At 41.2% G+C, this 18,909-nt stretch overlaps 1 protein-coding gene across 1 annotated transcript; it reads left to right on the forward strand.

Moving 5' to 3' along the window:
- Nucleotides 1–187: 187 nt before the first annotated feature.
- Nucleotides 188–3,061, forward strand: LOC129597839 (uncharacterized). Its single transcript, XM_055495531.1, has 5 exons — nucleotides 188–345; nucleotides 621–761; nucleotides 1,293–1,418; nucleotides 1,574–2,097; nucleotides 2,519–3,061. The coding sequence occupies exons 2-5, from the start codon at nucleotides 707–709 to the stop codon at nucleotides 2,870–2,872; spliced, it is 1,059 nt and encodes a 352-aa protein (XP_055351506.1). The 5' UTR covers nucleotides 188–345; nucleotides 621–706; the 3' UTR covers nucleotides 2,873–3,061.
- The last annotated feature ends 15,848 nt before the right edge of the window (nucleotides 3,062–18,909 follow it).

Raw genomic sequence — 18,909 nt, forward strand, 5'->3', positions numbered from 1 at the left:
AGCTAACGGGTATCAAGCCGTTTTTTCTTTGCTGTAAAATCTTCTGGGAATAACGCTGGCTGACGACACTGTTAAGAAATTTACTTGTAAACGCAGCGTAATCAGGAAGACAATCTATTTATCTGACACCTGATCATATGTTTTGCTAAACAAGGTACGTATTACAGCAAACTTCCAAGCACCACGATCGCAGCGTCAGGGAAAGTAGTGCATATAAATCGTTTCGACTTTTCTCTTCAAAATATAGCCGTGACTTTAATTGCGCTTTTAACAGTGCAGTTCTTGCAGTTATTACTTTATTCGTATGCCAAGCCGGGTTTAAGTCATCGCTGCCTTAAGTCTCAGGTGTGTGTCTCATAAATTTTTTAATTGCTGCTGAGTACACTGTTTAGTACATGTACAAATTGTACACACACGACATTGAAATTAACAACAATATAATGTACCATAGCAGGACCTGCAAAACTAAGATGTTCATGGTCAGAAACCCTTTTCTGTTACATTGCATGTTATTCCCTTGAGTAAGCCTACTCATGTTTCAACTTTATAAATAAAATGAACTCGTTTATTTGTACTGGCTTACAAAACCGATAATATCCTAATGTCCTTCTCACTTTCAGTTTTTTTGCCTCTTGCCTCGTCTGGAAATCTTTCCCTTTTTCCCCTCCAAATACCCACATCCACGGCGTGAGCCTGGCCATTCACGATGAACGACCGTCATTTTATGGTTTTCTTCGTAGCTTTGGTTGCTGTTGCAGAAGGTGAGGGCTTAATAACGAAGCCATTTAAAACCTAATAATTCGGCATACAATCCGGCATATTGTATTTTAAAAATAAAATTCTCAATCTCACTGCTAACGATGCCGGTATACGAACAAAAATACTATATGCAAAAATTCATTTCCCACAACAGAAGCGCTTTATTATGAGTGTTAGGAACAACGCGGGTGTGTACCTATTGTAAAAACCAGGACCGTAATTTGCCTGCAGTGAAAATCCAGCTAAAATGTTCAGAAATTATAGCGCAAAGTGCGAGTGATGGCAGTAATGAGCTCGTTTTTCGTATAATTCATGAGTTGACCGTTGCCGTATACTTTTCTTAGTCTTTTCTAACTTACTTCAGATTTATAGCGATTCTAAAGACCCACGTTAACAGGCCAATATTTGCGTAAATAAGGCTAGCAACATTCGCTTTCCCACTGCCCCACAGACTTCTGCCACGTAACGAAGAGAGTTTAAAAACGTTATTCAGCCATATCATCGGCCCATATGCATACCGTATTCGTTCCTAGGCAGTAACCTGGAGGCTTACAAGCATGCCGTGCTGTATCCATACAAAAATGCCGTAATCTACCTTGCTGACACAGTTATGTCCCCGCTCAGTGCTGCACCCGTTCCCGTGAACGCAAATCAAACCGGTAAGATTGGTTGATAGCCCAATTACGAAAAGCTACTGTTAAATTTTTTTGTGAGTCCTTTGTTAAATCTGTTTATGATTCCTCTGCTAAATCTTTCTGCAATTCCTTTGCTAAATCTTTCTGTAATTCCACTGCTAGTTTTTTTGCAATTTTAGAGTTAACTCCTGAGTTGAAAGCCTTTGCGCGCGACTCCAAACCCTTCCACACCAATGTCCGTGATATCAGCGCCGCAGCTGAAGCAGAAAAGGTGAAAACACAGCAGCAAGTGGAGCAAAAAACGGCGGAAGTGGCTGCCTGCAGTGGCCAGTTGACCCAAAAGCAACACGAATTAAATGTGAAAAATGCGGAGTTGAGTGGACAGGAGGTGCAGTTGAATGAGGCGCACGGCCATTTAGCGCAAGCCCAAGCAGAAGCCCATCGAGCGCAGCACGATTATGATGAAGCTCGGCGTGAGGTGGATCGCAAAAGAAACTGTATAATTGGAAGAAAAAAGCGAGGGCTTCTGAAGGTTCTCAAGAAACTGGTAAATGGACCGTGCCACTTCGTACACAATATCGACGCCTCAAAGGACCGCCGAACTGCAGCGGGACACAGAAAAGATCACGCCCAAGCACGCGTCCACGACCTTACCCATCTAGTGAATCAGAAGCGTGCCGAAAGGGATCACGCACAGCATCAGGTAGAACAATTGAGCGATGAATATTATGATACAGTGCAATGTTTTGATCGAACAGTCAGATCAGCAGGCATATTATGGCCTCTTATTTAGCCGGTTTAGTAACGTAAAGGAATACTGCGCTGCTTATGTGCATGGGCACTGCTTTACGCGATTCGATTTTTCACCAAGAATCAGTTGCCAACTTTGCCTGCGCACTAACAGACGCGTTAAGCTGAAGAAAGCAATTGAGGCACCTCGTTTTTTTTCACCACAAGCCCACATGAATTGGCTTAATAACCTTTAAAACAGCATCAGTCTGCGCTGGTAACAAGTTAGTTACTAAATTTTGCATGATCCGATAGGAACGCATTCTCTATTCTCTACCTCTTTGAGAAGCGTATTGTCTAGTATTGACGTTCTTTTAAAAAGTAGTATCTTGTAGGTAAACGCAGTTACAGGTCAGAAGCAGGCAATGGAACACCAATTGTCCGTACTTCAAACGCAGCTGCAGCGGGAAACAGAACTGGTGGCGCCGATCAGTCTGTTCTACGGACACATCTCCACAGTTTTCGACCATTCTGGAAGTCTGCAGAACGTTTTGGACAAACTTATCTCCATTGAGCTTGTCATAGCGCCGCTGGAGCAAATTTCGGAGAAGCTGATAGCATTCACCGGCGATCAGTTGATTAGGAACGATATCAGCGCGGCTTTGACTCGTATGCGCCAACATACTGCCACTCTTAAAGAGAAACTGCCGCAGTATCCCTTGTTTTTTCTTACTCACGTTTTTCCTTAATCACGGTGTAACTGTGTGAAATTGTGAAATATAACTGGACCATTCGCTTTAAAAGATTGAGAACGTTTTTTGAGTTAGCCGATAGCACCATAACTTTATGTACTGTTGCATCGTAAAAATACTTAAAAAATCGGATACAGTAAATTTGTGAGATTAAACATCTGTGCACATTGAACAAGGCTCTGCACTGGATGCCCGGCTAGGAACCGGTGCGTCTCGTACAGATTGACTACGACTTTTCTCGCATCCCGGCCACTTCGAGCTTACAGGTTCATGTTCCAGCAAAAGCCGGACACTACGGTTTCCCTGCATGACCCACATGAAAATTTAATTGTTTTAATACTGCACAGGTACTTTTTAACGAGTGAGAACCGAAATTCCGAAACTGAGTACAATAAAACAACAACAACAAATTCAACACAAAACACAGTTAAGGAAATTTAATCTGAGATCAACTTTAACAATTTCCATACTTAACAACTGATTAAATATTTTGACTGTGTTTTTATGTTGAATTTGTTTGTTGTTTTTTTATTGTATTAATTTCCGGAATAAAGGTTCTCAACAGTTAAAAACTATCTGTGTGGTTTTTGAAAATTATTTTTCATGTGTGACCGGAACGTAGCTGACTTGTCTTGGTTGCTGTACAGTATTCTCACATCCGAAACTGGCGTCGAAAATCCCCAAAAGAAGCATAAATTATTGGGACTCATCTTTTAAGAAAACCAGACCTTCTAAAAGAATAGTACAGTCGACAGCGCATCCGGTAGTTAACAAGGTGATGCCTCCTAGGGCCACCAACTGCGAATATTGAACCTGCACGTTTACATTGAACACTTTTGTTGGAGCCGTATGTAGGTGTTCAAAGTATACAGATTTCACTGTGTCGAAAAACTAACCAAACGAAAGCGGCCATGTTACATTTCATTCATCACATTTTCCATTTCCCAGTAGGCTAGTACATACAAATAGTCCAAACAGTGGGCGTTAATAGCGCTGCAAAGCCAATTACCGGTATATCGATTTCCATATGGCTGCAAAATTTGTGATTTAACAGAAAAGAAAATAGTTTACCACCAGTGTGTTACCGTTTCTTACAGTTTTAGGATTTGCGAACATATCCAGGCACCAAACAAACAGAAACGATCACGATCAGGAATTTTTCCCGATCTCTTTGAATCCGCTTTTTAGATTTTTTCTTGCGATTTGTTTGTACATTATTTTATACAAGTTTTGCAAAGGTAGTAACAACGCTATTTCACAAGGGCTTACTACTGTATAAGGCGTTTGGTATCATCCTGGTACTGCAGCCGCTGGGTGAATTTGCATCACTGTAAGATCCCACACCTGCTTGCCCCCTGCCCGCGCGCCCGCGTTGCGTAGAAGATCGAGCCAGCATGACAAGCGTTCTCCGTACACCAAACTTCCCGCGCGCACGCGTTGCGTAGAAGATCGAGCCAGCATGACAACCGTTCTCCGTACACCAAACTCTGTGGTGCAAGTTCGTCCGCCGGCTACAGTATTCGACGTCACTTTCACTTCCTTATATGGCGCCGTTTTATTTCTTTAGTTGCCGTCAGTTTTTATTTCCTTATTTGATGAAATTTTTTCACTCCCTGGTATGACGCCACTTTTTACTCCCTTCTGCGACGTCATTTCTGACACCTCTGACATACAGGCAGACAGACAATTTTCACTTTCGCTTGAAGAGGACCTTCGCTGCGCTCCGATCGATTAAAGATAAGTAAATTAATAAGGCCTAAAAAATGCGACAATCATGTTCCAGAGCAATTACGTAAGAACGTGATTAAGAAGAAGCAACGGGTACTGCTGTAATTTCTCTTTGAGAGTGCCGGTGTATTGACGTATACGACACATAGCCTCGTTGATGTCGCTTCCAGTCAGATCATCACTTGTATATGCTATCAGCTTCTCCGACATCCGCTCCAGTGACGCTATTACATGCTCAATGGATTTAATTGTCTGTATAATGTTCTGCGAATGGCGGAAAATGATGGAGATTTGGCTGTGCAGCACGGTGGTTGCCGTCACCATTTCCGTTTCCCCCACGAGCTGCTCTTGTAGCTCGAACAACTCGTGTTCTAGTGCTTGCTTTTGAGCGATAACTAAGCTCATCTGAAACAAACAGCAATAAAACTTCAGACGTGATGCGCTAATGCTAACTATGTATATGTACATGTCGTGTGTAATGTACATGCTTCCGTCGCATAAAGTTAACATAAGAAGCACATAACCGGTTCTGTACGAGAGTGTCAAAGCTCCCAAAACAGATACTTTTGCGCACCAAAGTGCATGCGATGTTTTTAAACCACTCTTATAATAAAAAAATATACCGTAAGCTTGTTTGCATTCCGAATTGCTTCACCTTTAAATATTAATCAGTTGATACTCAGCATTTGCAAATGACTTTACTGTTTAGCAAAGACACGTTATTGTGCTAAACTGTGCTAACCTCATTTTGAGCAGAATCCCGTTCGGCCCGCTTATGATTGACCAGATGAGTAAGATCACGGACTCGTTCTTGGGCAAGATGCTCTCTCTGTCCCGTCGCCAATCGGCGGTTTTTCTCAGCGTCCAAACTATTGACGTTGCGATGGCACCCGCAAACATTAACCTGTTTCAAAAACTTTAAAAGCCCTCGTTTCTTTTTCCCGCTGATCCAGGCTCTTCGCCTCTCTACGGCCCGCAGAGCTTCATCGTATTCTTGCTGGGCTTGATGGACATCTGTCCGGACTTGCGATAGATTACGATGCGCATCACTTAGCTGTATTTCCTGTCCACTCAACTCTGCATTCTTTGCAGTTAGTTCGTGTTGCTTTTGGATGAGCTGACCACTGCAGGTGGCCAGTTCTGCCGTTTTCTGCTCAACTTGCTGTAGTGCCTTCACATGTTCGGCTGCCGCTGCGGCACTGATGTCACGCATGCTGGCATGGAAGGTTTTGGAGTCGCGCGCAAAAGTCTTTAACCCGGGCGTTAATTCTGGAATTTGAAAAAAGTCGGGAGAGTTCATCTATACTCGTGCTTCTAACCGAGATTACCGGTTTGGTTTCCGTACTGGCTTGGTTTGGCAGGAACGGGAGCAACACTGAGGGGGAATATAACCGTGTCGGCAAAGTAGAATAGGGCACTTTTGTATGGATACAGCACCGCATGTTTATAAGTATCCAGGTTAGCGTCTGAAAAGAAATGCAGCACATGAATTTGGTGCTTTTTCTAATTAATATGTGTGTGCTATTTTTTTATTGAACTTGCGCGAAAACCAAGTCTTAAAGACCAAATTAGCCGAGGCGAAGTCGTTAATTTATCGAATTCTTTAGCTTATTGAATAAATATTGGAATGGTCTCGCCAGTGGGCTCGTACCTTCTGCAACAGCGACCAAAATTAACAGGAATACCAACGAGTACCGGTCGTCCATTGGAGAAGGCTAATCTTCCCGAAAACGCTCGGCGTTCCACAGCCAGGGTAATAACCACGACAATCTGGAAACAGCAGAATCAGCACATAAATTTCCATAACAAGAGGTATATCTCGACTTACTAGCTTCTTAACTGACTATTGTACTGTGTATTGCACGCCTGCTCGTTATCGGTTAAGTATGACCCCGTCATATAAATCGACTAAAATTCGAAAAGAGCAATTTGAGTAGCAGAATGGATCATATAACAGTGGTGGTTTAAGTAGTATCCACAATAATGGTCATAGGAAACACAAGCAGCATGATAAAGGTCATGACGAAGCCGGTAATACAATGCCCTAAGCATACAACCACGGCACAGCTTATACCACAGCCTTCTCAAGAAATTCTCAAACTCCAATTCTGGCAGCCACAAAACTCAAAATATTAAGGTAACAGGAAAGGTCTCGCCATGGAGTTATGCAAAGAAACGCTCGACTCTGCATAACTCGCTATGGTTCAGTAATTTGTTAGTGTGCTTTCACATATTTAATTATGCCTACTGTACATGTTTTTACTCACCAGTGAGTCACCACTTTATCCCTCAGCAAACGACTAATACACAAACCTGCAGTTTCAACGGCGGCAGTTTTATTCCGGAATGGTTGATCGAGGAATTAATAACTCCCACGCAATAATATGCACAATGCAACGTAAACCGGAGTAGCGTTTCATCACAAAGTGTCTTTATTTATACACATCCTTCTGTCCTGGACTTTGCGATAACGCCAGAGTCCAGGATGGCTTGTGAAACATGATCGGATGGCGGATAAGTAGACAGGCTTCCTGGCTTCCTGCTTTACTATTAAATTTCTTCATAAATGCGTCAGCCAGAGTTTGAGCAGCGATTCATTATCCAAAAGAAAATGTGTTCGACATTGTGAATTAACGCCGGTTGTCGGTCAAAACGGGCATTGACGCGCTACACTTTAAACAAAACCGTAGCATATGACACATAAAGAAATGGTTTTTGTACCTTAATGGGTTCAATAATGGTAACGCATTTGTTGTTGCTGAGAAATTAGCTTTTAAAGTGAAAATCGCGAAGTCGATTTTTACAGAGTACAGATGGTGCACGACTGGAAACGGCTATTTTATAGAGTGAAGTATTAGAAACTTATTATACGGACAGAATTTTGATTGATAAAAAACAGAAATGGTTTTTGTACCTTAATGGGTTCAATAATGGTAACGCATTTGTTGTTGCTGAGAAATTAGCTTTTAAAGTGAAAATTTGAAGTCGATTTTACAGAGTACAGATGTGAAAAAATATTCTGAAACGGCTATTTTATAGAGTGAAGTATTAGAAACTTATTATACGGACAGAATTTTGATTGATAAAAAACAGAAAAAGAAAAAAAATCGGGGGTGCCAAAGAAGTGCTTGGGACACTCTACCCCTGGATAGTTCTGACCATATCTGCCGAACAAAACCCTAAAAAGAGATTCTGTCCGTATAATAAGCTCAGGCTGTGGTGCTTTATTTAATGCGATTTTATTCGTAATTTTTGGCAGACAAATGTATTCACAGCTGATTTTCAAAGTTTTTTTACGTTTTGTTCACTGTTAGCTTGCAAAAGTACTCGTACACCTCTTTCACGGCTTTGGTGCCGGTACCGAGAGGTGCTGGCTGCCGCACACAAAAGCACATGAGCAACGCAGAACAGGCAGGCAGCCATATTATATGGCTGCCTGCCTGTCAGACGGCAGATTTGCGTTTATGGCGTCTTTTGTACCTCTTTCTTGTCAACAAGCTCAACAAAGCTGGATTCCTGCGCCAGCGGATCAGCATCGAAATCCAACGAGGCAATGCGGCATCTATCCTGGGAACGGCACCGATGGGAGCAAATTTAGATCAAATGTTCTCTGTGATTAGGCCGCATGAGTCAGTTGATGCTGTGTAATAAGTGAAGCTTCTTGAGCGTTTAAAATGAAGTTTTGTTGAAAAAAAACAAAGCTGGATGGGGCAGTTGCAGATTTTGATCGCACCTGATTGCGATTATCAAAGTTCAATGCCAACCACTGATGTCGGGGGGCGATTGAAGGAATATGCCATCACTCACAATAAGTGCGGCGCAACCCATTATTTTGCGGTTCACCTTACGTGCCCCTCTACCACTAGTACAACTTTAATTTTTTTGCGTGTTAACGAAAAAGATATACTCATTACAATTATCGCGTTATGTAGTATAAAAAAGCTCTGTAAGATGAGCTAAGGTAATTTTTGGAATTATTTTGAAAATTCGCTAGCCACTTCGCGTTAAAACGATAAAATCGCAGTTTGGAAAACTGCCTGTATGGACTCCGGAAACTCTTGATCATTCTAGAATTTCCAGAGTGTTGGAAGTTGTCGGCAGTGACCCGTTGAATTTTACTTCTGCAGCCACAGTGGCGATTCCGCCACGTACTGTACGTACCGTTATTTGTATCAGGGTTGGAGACCTAGATCAAGAAATGACAATCGTGTCTACTGATAGAATAACACTGCAAAACATTCTCACCAAATCGGAACAACAATTTGCATGAAACAAAAGTACTGTATCTGTATTTTAAACATAGTCAAATTCGAGAAGGAAGGAAGTTCAACAGCATAAACAAACTGCACGGCAAAGTGTCGACGCCGATTTATATTTTAACGGTCAATTGACAGTAAAGGCTACAGTAAATTGGGATGGTAAATGTGTTTACGGCGGCAAAAACAAAGGTAAAATGCGACGCGATACAGCGAGACTGTCTCGTACTGAGACTGAGAAAGTATGGTGCATGGCCACAGTTAAAATTCATACCGGCTGCCATATCTAATGGAACGGAAGATTCCGGCTGAAGCTTACCAGAGTCTTAGGAGGTTTACATCAGCTTTAGATCGTGTCGATTAGAAGTCTGTTTTGTCGTAAAAGATATATCGCGCTCAACACGTGGCGCTTATAGAAATGTGAATAATACCTAATTTTTCCCCTGTTTCTCGTTTGATGTTTTTCCTTTTCTACTGATGACGAGTCCGCTGCCTCGGATTGTGTTTAATCCCAGATTGTGTGCGGACGTTACCAAAATTGAACAGTTATAACAGTTATCAGTTAACTAGCTGACCCCGCGCAAATTGCGCGGAATAATTAATATGCGATGGACAAATCATAACCTAGTGCAAAAATTAAATTAAATTAAATTAGTGACTGCTGCCTGCAGTTACCATATAGGTTTCATCGACGAAACGTTATATTCGACAATATTATACCAAAGTCCACAAATGACGATAATGTCTACTGGAAAACTTGACTTTCCTTTAATTCTGCAGGATGATCTTAGAAGTGGCCCGGTACATGGTAACAAGTCGTGTACACACAGCTTTACTTTCGCACTCCCAAACACTTTTTTTGTTTCGGTTTATGGCATTCTGTAGCCAGAAGATTTGTATACACTGGCGTGAAAACCGTTTGTGCGCGCAACATCCGCTTCGGGAGTTATGGCTGTTAGAAAATTCCAAAAAGGTTGAATGCATTCAGGTGTACCAAAAGTCTCATTATGGACCGATCCCTTTCGAACTTTGCATGTAAATGCACATAACCATGAAGATCGTTTTGACACGGATCCACTGTTTTAGCATGTTTTTCAAATTTTAAAATGAATTTCAAAAATTTTAAAGTTCATTTCAAAATCTGAAAAAATCGTGGAAGTCTGGATCGGTGTAAAACGATCTTCATAGTATTTACATGCAAAATCTGAGGAGAAGTCCATAATGAGACTTTCACATGGCTGCATTTAACAGAAATTTTCTAACAAACATTTTCTCCCGAAGCGGATGTGCGCACAAACGGTTTTCGCGCCAGTGTACCCTCTGGCTACAAAACGTCAAAACCAAAACAAAATTTTATTTGAGTGCGCGAAAACTTTTCGTGCATGTACACGAATTTGGTACCATGTACCGGCCGACTTCCCTTAAACTTGAAAATAATGCGAAATTTTACGCCCAAATAGGAGAGCATTTTGCATTAGTTTCCTGTCTATTAATTAAGTTCCAGATCAGTTATCCAATCATTTAGAGTTAGGGGACCGCATAGGGACTCTGTAATTTAGTAGAAGTTGACCTCTCTTCCCTTCCTTTCATCTGCGCGATTTTAAGATGTACAGTCTGTAGAGTAAGAAGAACATAAGGAAAAAAGCCTTTCCTTTTTTATCATTTGCGCTTTTTCAAGGTGTAGGGTCGTTACTATCCGATAACAGTTTACCTATACTTGAAAGCCCAATTTGAAAATTACCACCACTGGTGCCCTTTGCATCCCATTTTAACAATCCGAACACACGGACAGAGTAATGCTATCGCTGCTATTGCTCCCCTTGCTATCGCTGCTCCTTTTTTACTATTGCTTTGTGTCTTTGACCAAAGAACACATCCACACAGTTAATTAAATAAGAACAGAAGCATTTCGTTATGTTTTCTTCTTCGCTTTTAACTCTTTTCCAAAAGCGGGAACGGTTACGCAAAATTCTTGCATGCTTGCTGCTCCGCTAGCTCCGCTCGCGCCGCAGCTCGGCGTTGCCTGCGGCGCCGCCTTCTAGTACGCTGTCAAGCGAACTGAAAAATTCATTTGTCCTCTTTTACTTACAATGCAGCATTCCACCTTACATATTACAATTCGCGCCACATCCAATTCTACCCCACCCGATTTTATACCGAAAATGATTTACAAATGGCTTGTACAGAAAGCTGGATTTGTATTGATATGTATCAGCCGTTCTTTAATCCAAACACCACGTAACCTGCAGAACAAACAGCTTGCTGTTCTTCCGAAGCAAACCTTGAATACGTATTCCAAGTTGCCCCGTTTGCCTTTCTCGAACACCACCTTGTCTTATCTACCGAAAACGAAAACGTAGAAAAATTGCCTTAAATCGCAGGCAGTTCTGCAAGAAAGGCAACCGCGCCCGCCAGGAAGGTACTTTACAGCGTAGTTAGGCCAAAACTGAATAAACTACTGCGGGGTCAGGTACGTTCTTAAAATCAGACTTTAGAACCGTCCCACCGTCGCAGAATCTTTGCGGCCATTTTGTTTTCTTTCCTTCGTTTTGTTTTCTTTCTCAAAACTAAATTTCGATGAGAAATGTACATTAAGACGATGAAATATTATTTTCTGTTATGGAACGTAATGTTCAGTCGTGCTGCAGCGTAACTGTCAAAAAACATGTTGTTGTTGAGACAGTGGTGGGGTGGTTGGTTTAGCAGTGGTGGGTTCTTAGCTTTTCCCATAGACTTTGTATGTTAAAGTTTTTGGAAGTTTTCTTTCAAACTTACCTTTTTTCTTGAAAAACTGATTTGTGATGGCAAATCTACACTTTAAAACTATCGAATGATATATAGTCACGGCAGTTTGGATCCGTGAGTCGAGCTGACGGACTCAACAAAGATTAAGGCTTACGCGATTATTATATAGAGATTATATAGAGATTAAACGCTAACTATAAATATCTGTTTGATCAGCAGTCTGATTCATAGTCCATGAGCATTTTTAGAAAATGGCCACCTACTGACGGTTTTCTTGACGAAGGAAACGGATGAAAGTAAACGGTTTTCTTCAAACACCGATTGTTATCATTGTGATAAACAATCTTATATACGTATTTTAACCATTGACAAACGGAAAACGGTTTGTTTTCCTGTGATACCACTCAGAAGTCAGAAGTGATATTGGATGACGAAAGTGCAAAGAATTTTACTGGTAAAGTAAATACAGCGTAAACGGGAACGGGTCTGGTTATCCGACAGATGATCATGTCTTTTGCTAGGCAATCAATATCAAATGACGTTTCGGCACAACGCGATTGCGTGCATTCCAAAAGAACTAACTATAAAAACCTACGGATTTGCAAATACAGGGCATTCTTTTCAAATTTTAGTCTCGCATGTTGATAGCAGGAATTACATCACTGGACTCTACCATACAAAGCTCAAACTATCGCCGTGTTTACGACTGGAGGCTTCGTTAATTGTTATTGCTCGTGAGTGTGTCAATGCTCATTTTTCTGTAACATGTGGATATCTGAACGACCCGTCCGTTTTGGTTCCTGATATTAAACATTTCTTGATCTTACTGATTTGTATTCTGTGTTACACAGTCAGCTAAAAGGAAAAGCAGTCCATCTATCTGTTTTAGGAAATTTTTTTGTGCCACAGTTCTTCGTGATTTTAAGGTTGTCGTGATTCCTGCCTCGTATATGGAAGCATTGCCCACTCTTTTTCTTAGCTATCCATGATGGACAACTGGCCTTCGTTGAATTCCTGCTACTTTTGGTGGTTGGTGCTGGAGGTGAGCCAAATGATGAAATCATGGAAAATCTTTTTATCCGGTGCATTTGGTTTTCTGAAGGCTCACGACGTTTTGTGGTTGCATTCTAAAATTAGTAACCCGTAAAATATAACAAGAGCTTTTTTTTTACTTGCTTCTTTACCGTAGATTTTATTGTTTTTGAAAAGATCTTCCGAAGCAAATTCTTTATTTTCAAATGCTGGTCATATACATATACAAGAAACAGCTCGGCTTCGCCTCCGCGTTTCTTGGTTCTAAACTCTTGGCCGGTTTACGGATTGTTAACTTAAAACGGATAAATCTGAAAAGCCCGATAACAAAAAATTTTGTAAAAAAATGGATGTTTTGGTTTCGTGCAGTCGAACGCAATTACTTTGACTTTACAGATCATTTTTGTTAAATTTTCTTGAAAACCATCCGAATCTAATCACCCACGAGAGTATCACATTGCAAACTAAAAGGACGCTAAGACTGGACAGAGGTGCTAGATAGGTCACCCATTAAGAACTTAGCAGGCCCTGCTCTATTTTGCTCAGTAATATTGCAGTTTGGTCATACGTTCACCTAACGGGCTCTGTGCACTGGATAGCTTTGGTAGCTCGGTCACCCACCTAACAGGATCTATGCACTGGACAGTAGTGGTAGATCGGTCACGGGTTCACCTAACGGGCTCTGTGCGCTGGGCAGTAGTGGTAGCTCGGTCACTAGATCACTTAACGGCGTTTGTGTACTGGACAGTAGTGGTGGTCGCTCGGTCACCCACTCATCTAGAGATTCCGCTCAGTGGTCGGTGATAGTGTTTCGGTCACTCACTCGTCCAGTGATTTTTTGGTATTGATTTTATATTTGATATTTTTTACATTTTATATCGGTTGATTTTAAACGTGTTTCGAGCTCGGCAACACCGGCAGCAATGTTTGAATAACGCGAGTGTTTGAATAAGCACAATAATTATTTATTTATTTTTCGGTTTAATTAGTGTGATAATTATGTCAATTGGTATTTTGTATTGTATCTAGGCAAATATTTCTAAGGTTAAGGTGACCTTTAAGATGGGTTGGATCATCTGGTCTTGATGCCGGCTCGATATTTTCATAAAAAAAACACATGCGGGCCACTTCTGAACTATCCCGGATCTAATGGCGTTGTCCGTTTTTCCAGAAGTTTTATGGTTATAGAGATCTCAAAACTATGGGGCGCCGCGCGTAGTATAGATCTTGTACTTAATAGACATGCCATTGCCAGACTAATGAAATGAGTTTATAAATTCATCGGCACAAGTCGCATTTCTTTTCAGGCACTAATAATAATGAAGCTTACAAATACAAGCATGCAGTGCTGTATCCATACAAGAATGCCGTAATTTATCTTGCTGACACAGTTATGTTACCGCTCAGTGCCGCGCCCGTTCCCGTGAACGCTAATCAAACCGGTAACTGTGGCTAACAGCGTAGCATAACATCTTCTAAATCTTGTTTTGACCCAGAGTTAACGCCTGAATTGCAAAATTTGCGCGACTGCAAAACCTTCAACGCCATTGTTCGTGATATCAGCGCCGCAGCAGAAACAGAAAAGGTGAAAACACAGCAGCAAGTGGAGCAGAAAAATGCGGAAGTCGCCGCCTGCAGTGGTCAGTTAAACCAAAACAACACGAGCTGAATGTAAAAAGGCCGAACTGAGTGGACAGGAGGTGCAGTTGAATGAGGCGCACAGCCATTTGGCGCACGCCCAAGCGGACGCACTTCACGCCCAGCATGAATACGACGAAGCGCTGCGTAGAGTGGAACCAATAAGAAACTGCATCACTGGCAGAAAAAAACGAGGGATTGAGAAGCTTTTCAAGAAGCTTTTGGAATTTCCGTGCCACGTCGTGTACAATATCGATAGCGCAAAAGACCGCCGAACGGCAGCGGCAAATTTCCATAACAAGAGGTATATCTCGACTTACTAGCTTCTTAACTGACTATTGTACTGTGTATTGCACGCCTGCTCGTTATCGGTTAAGTATGACCCCGTCATATAAATCGACTAAAATTCGAAAAGAGCAATTTGAGTAGCAGAATGGATCATATAACAGTGGTGGTTTAAGTAGTATCCACAATAATGGTCATAGGAAACACAAGCAGCATGATAAAGGTCATGACGAAGCCGGTAATACAATGCCCTAAGCATACAACCACGGCACAGCTTATACCACAGCCTTCTCAAGAAATTCTCAAACTCAATTCTGGCAGCCACAAAACTCAAAATATTAAGGTAACAGGAAAGGTCTCGCCATGGAGTTAGCGCAAAGAAACGCTCGACTCTGCATAACTCGCTATGGTTCAGTAATTTGTTAGTGTGCTTTCACATATTTAATTATGCCTACTGTACATGTTTTTACTCACCAGTGAGTCACCACTTTATCCCTCAGCAAACGACTAATACACAAACCTGCAGTTTCAACGGCGGCAGTTTTTATTCCGGAATGGTTGATCGAGGAATTAATAACTCCCACGCAATAATATGCACAATGCAACGTAAACCGGAGTAGCGTTTCATCACAAAGTGTCTTTATTTATACACAATCCTTCTGTCCTGGACTTTGCGATAACGCCAGAGTCCAGGATGGCTTGTGAAACATGATCGGATGGCGGATAAGTAGACAGGCTTCCTGGCTTCCTGCTTTACTATTAAATTTCTTCATAAATGCGTCAGCCAAAAGCATTCCTCAGAGTTTGAGCAGCGAAAAAACGCCGGTTGTTCATTATCCAAAAAGAAAATGCGTGTTCGACATTGTGAATTAACGCGAAGTGGCTAGCAACTCGGTCCTTCTGCGAAAACGGGCATACCGTTGACGCGCTACACTTTTAAACAAAACCGTAGCATATGACACATAAAGAAATGGTTTTTGTACCTTAATGGGTTCAATAATGGTAACGCATTTGTTGTTGCTGAGAAATTAGCTTTTAAAGTGAAAAATTTGAAGTCGATTTTTACAGAGTACAGATGTGAAAAAAAATATTCTGAAACGGCTATTTTATAGAGTGAAGTATTAGAAACTTATTATACGGACAGAATTTTGATTGATAAAAAACAGAAAAAGAAAAAAAATCGGGGTGCCAAAGAAGTGCTTGGACACTCTACCCTGGATAGTTCTGACCATATCTGCCGAACAAAACCCTAAAAGAGATTCTGTCCGTATAATAAGCTCAGGCTGTGGTGCTTTATTTAATGCGATTTTATTCGTAATTTTGGCAGACAAATGTATTCACAGCTGATTTTCAAAGTTTTTTTACGTTTTGTTCACTGTTAGCTTGCAAAGTACTGTACACCTCTTTCACGGCTTTGGTGCCGGTACCGAGAGGTGCTGGCTGCCGCACAAAAGCACATGAGTTAACGCAGAACAGGCAGGCAGCCATATTATATGGCTGCCTGCCTGTCAGACGGCAGATTTGCGTTTATGGTCTTTTGTACCTCTTTCTTGTCAACAAGCTCAAAGCTGGATTCCTGCGCCAGCGGATCAGCATCGAAATCCAACGAGGCAATGCGGCATCTATCCTGGGAACGGCACCGATGGGAGCAAATTTAGATCAAATGTTCTCTGTGATTAGGCCGCATGAGTCAGTTGATGCTGTGTAATAAGTGAAGCTTCTGAGCGTTTAAAATGAAGTTTTGTTGAAAAAAAACAAAGCTGGATGGGGCAGTTGCAGATTTTGATCGCACCTGATTGCGATTACTAAAGTTCAATGCCAACCACTGATGTCGGGGGCGATTGAAGGAATATGCCATCACTCACAATAAGTGCGGCGCAACCCATTATTTTGCGGTTCACCCACGTGCCCCCCTCTACCACTAGTACAACTTTAATTTTTTGCGTGTTAACGAAAAAAGATATACTCATTACAATTATCGCGTTATGTAGTATAAAAAAAAGCTCTGTAAGATGAGCTAAGGTAATTTTTGAATTATTTTGAAAATTCGCTAGCCACTTCGCGTTAAAACGATAAAATCGCAGTTTGAAAAACTGCCTGTATGGACTCCGGAAACTCTTGATCATTCTAAATTTCCAAGTGTTGAAGTTATCGGCAGTGACCCGTTGAATTTTACTTCTGCAGCCACAGTACGGCGATTCCGCCACGTACTGCGTACCGTTATTTGTATCAGGGTTGGAGACCTAGATCAAGAAATGACAATCGTGTCTACTGATAGAATAACACTGCAAAACATTCTCACCAAATCGGAACAACAATTTGCATGAGAAACAAAGAGTACTGTATCTGTATTTTAAACATAGTCAAATTCGAAAGGAAGGAAGTTCAACAGCATAAACAAACTGCACGGCAAAGTGTCGACGCCGATTTATATTTTAACGGTCAATTGACAGTAAAGGCTACAGTAAATTGGGATGGTAAATGTGTTTACGGCGGCAAAAACAAAGGTAAAATGCGACGCGATACAGCGAGACTGTCTCGTACTGAGACTGAGAAAGTATGGTGCATGGCCACAGTTAAAATTCATACCGGCTGCCATATCTAATGGAACGGAAGATTCCGGCTGAAGCTTACCAGAGTCTTAGGAGGTTTACATCAGCTTTAGATCGTGTCGATTAGAAGTCTGTTTTGTCGTAAAAAAAGATATATCGCGCTCAACACGTGGCGCTTATAGAAATGTGAATAATACTTATAATTTTTTCCCCTGTTTCTCGTTTGATGTTTTTCCTTTTCTACTGATGACGAGTCCGCTGCCTCGGATTGTGTTTAATCCCAGATTGTGTGCGGACGTTACCAAAATTGAACAGTTATAACAGTTATCAGTTAACTAGCTGACCCCGCGCAAATTGCGCGGAATAATTATTATGCGATGGACAAATCATAACCTAGTGCAAAAATTAAATTAAATTAAATTAGTGACTGCTGCCTGCAGTTACCATATAGGTTTCATCGACGAAACGTTATATTCGACAATATTATACCAAAGTCCACAAATGACGATAATGTCTACTGGAAAACTTGACTTTCGCTTTAATTCTGCAGGATGATCTTAAGGGAAAACTTGACTTTCGCTTTAATTCTGCAGGATGATCTTAAGGGAAGTGTCGGCGGTACATGGTAACAAATTCGTGTACACACGAAAAGCTTTTCGCACTCCCAAACACTTTTTTTGTTTCGGTTTATGGCATCTGTAGCCAGAAGATTTGTATACACTGGCGTGAAAACCGTTTGTGCGCGCAACATCCGCTTCGGGAGTTATGGCTTGAAAATTCCAAAAGGTTGAATGCATTCAGGTGTACCAAAGTCTCATTATGGACCGATCCTTTCGAACTTTGCATGTAAATACATAACCATGAAGATCGTTTTGACACGGATCCACTGTTTTAGCATGTTTTCAAATTTTAAAATGAATTTCAAAAATTTTAAAGTTCATTTCAAAATCTGAAAAAAATCGTGGAAGTCTGGATCGGTGTAAAACGATCTTCATGGTAATGTGCATTTACATAAAATCTGAGGATCAGTCCATAATGAGACGCTATACACCTGAACGCATTTAACCTTTCTAGAATTTTCAACAAACTTTCCCGAAGCGGATGTTGCCTAAACGGTTTCACGCCAGTATGTAAATCTTCTGGCTAAAACGTCAAAACCAAAACAAAATTTTATTTGGGAGTGCGCGAAAGCGCTCATTTTGAATTTGGTACTGTACCGACTTCCTTAAACTTGAAAATAATGCGAAATTTTACGCCCAAATAGGAGAGCATTTTGCATTAGTTTCCTGTCTATTAATTAAGTTCCAGATCAGTTATCCAATCATTTAGAGTTAGGGACCGCATAGGGACTCTGTAATTTAGTAGAAGTTGACTCTCTTCCCTTCCTTTCATCTGCGCGATTTTAAGATGTACAGTCTGTAGAGTAAGAACATAAGGAAAAAAGCCTTTCCTTTTTATCATTTTGCTTTTTCAAGGTGTAGGGTCGTTACTATCCGATAACAGTTTACCTATACTGAAAGCCCAATTTGAAAATTACCACCACTGGTGCCCTTTGCATCCCATTTTAACAATCCGAACACACGGACAGAGTAATGCTATCGCTGCTATTGCTCCCCTTGCTATCGATGCTCCTTTTTTACTATTGCTTTGTGTCTTTGACCAAAGAACACATCCACACAGTTAATTAAATAAGAACAGAAGCATTTCGTTATGTTTTCTTCTTCGCTTTTAACTCTTTTCCAAAAGCGGGAACGGTTACGCAAAATTCTTGCATGCTTGCTGCTCCGCTAGCTCCGCT

Source organism: Paramacrobiotus metropolitanus, unplaced genomic scaffold (assembly GCF_019649055.1).
Source record: "Paramacrobiotus metropolitanus isolate TYO unplaced genomic scaffold, Prichtersi_v1.0 Parri_scaffold0000109, whole genome shotgun sequence".
Lineage (NCBI taxonomy): Eukaryota > Metazoa > Tardigrada > Eutardigrada > Parachela > Macrobiotidae > Paramacrobiotus > Paramacrobiotus metropolitanus.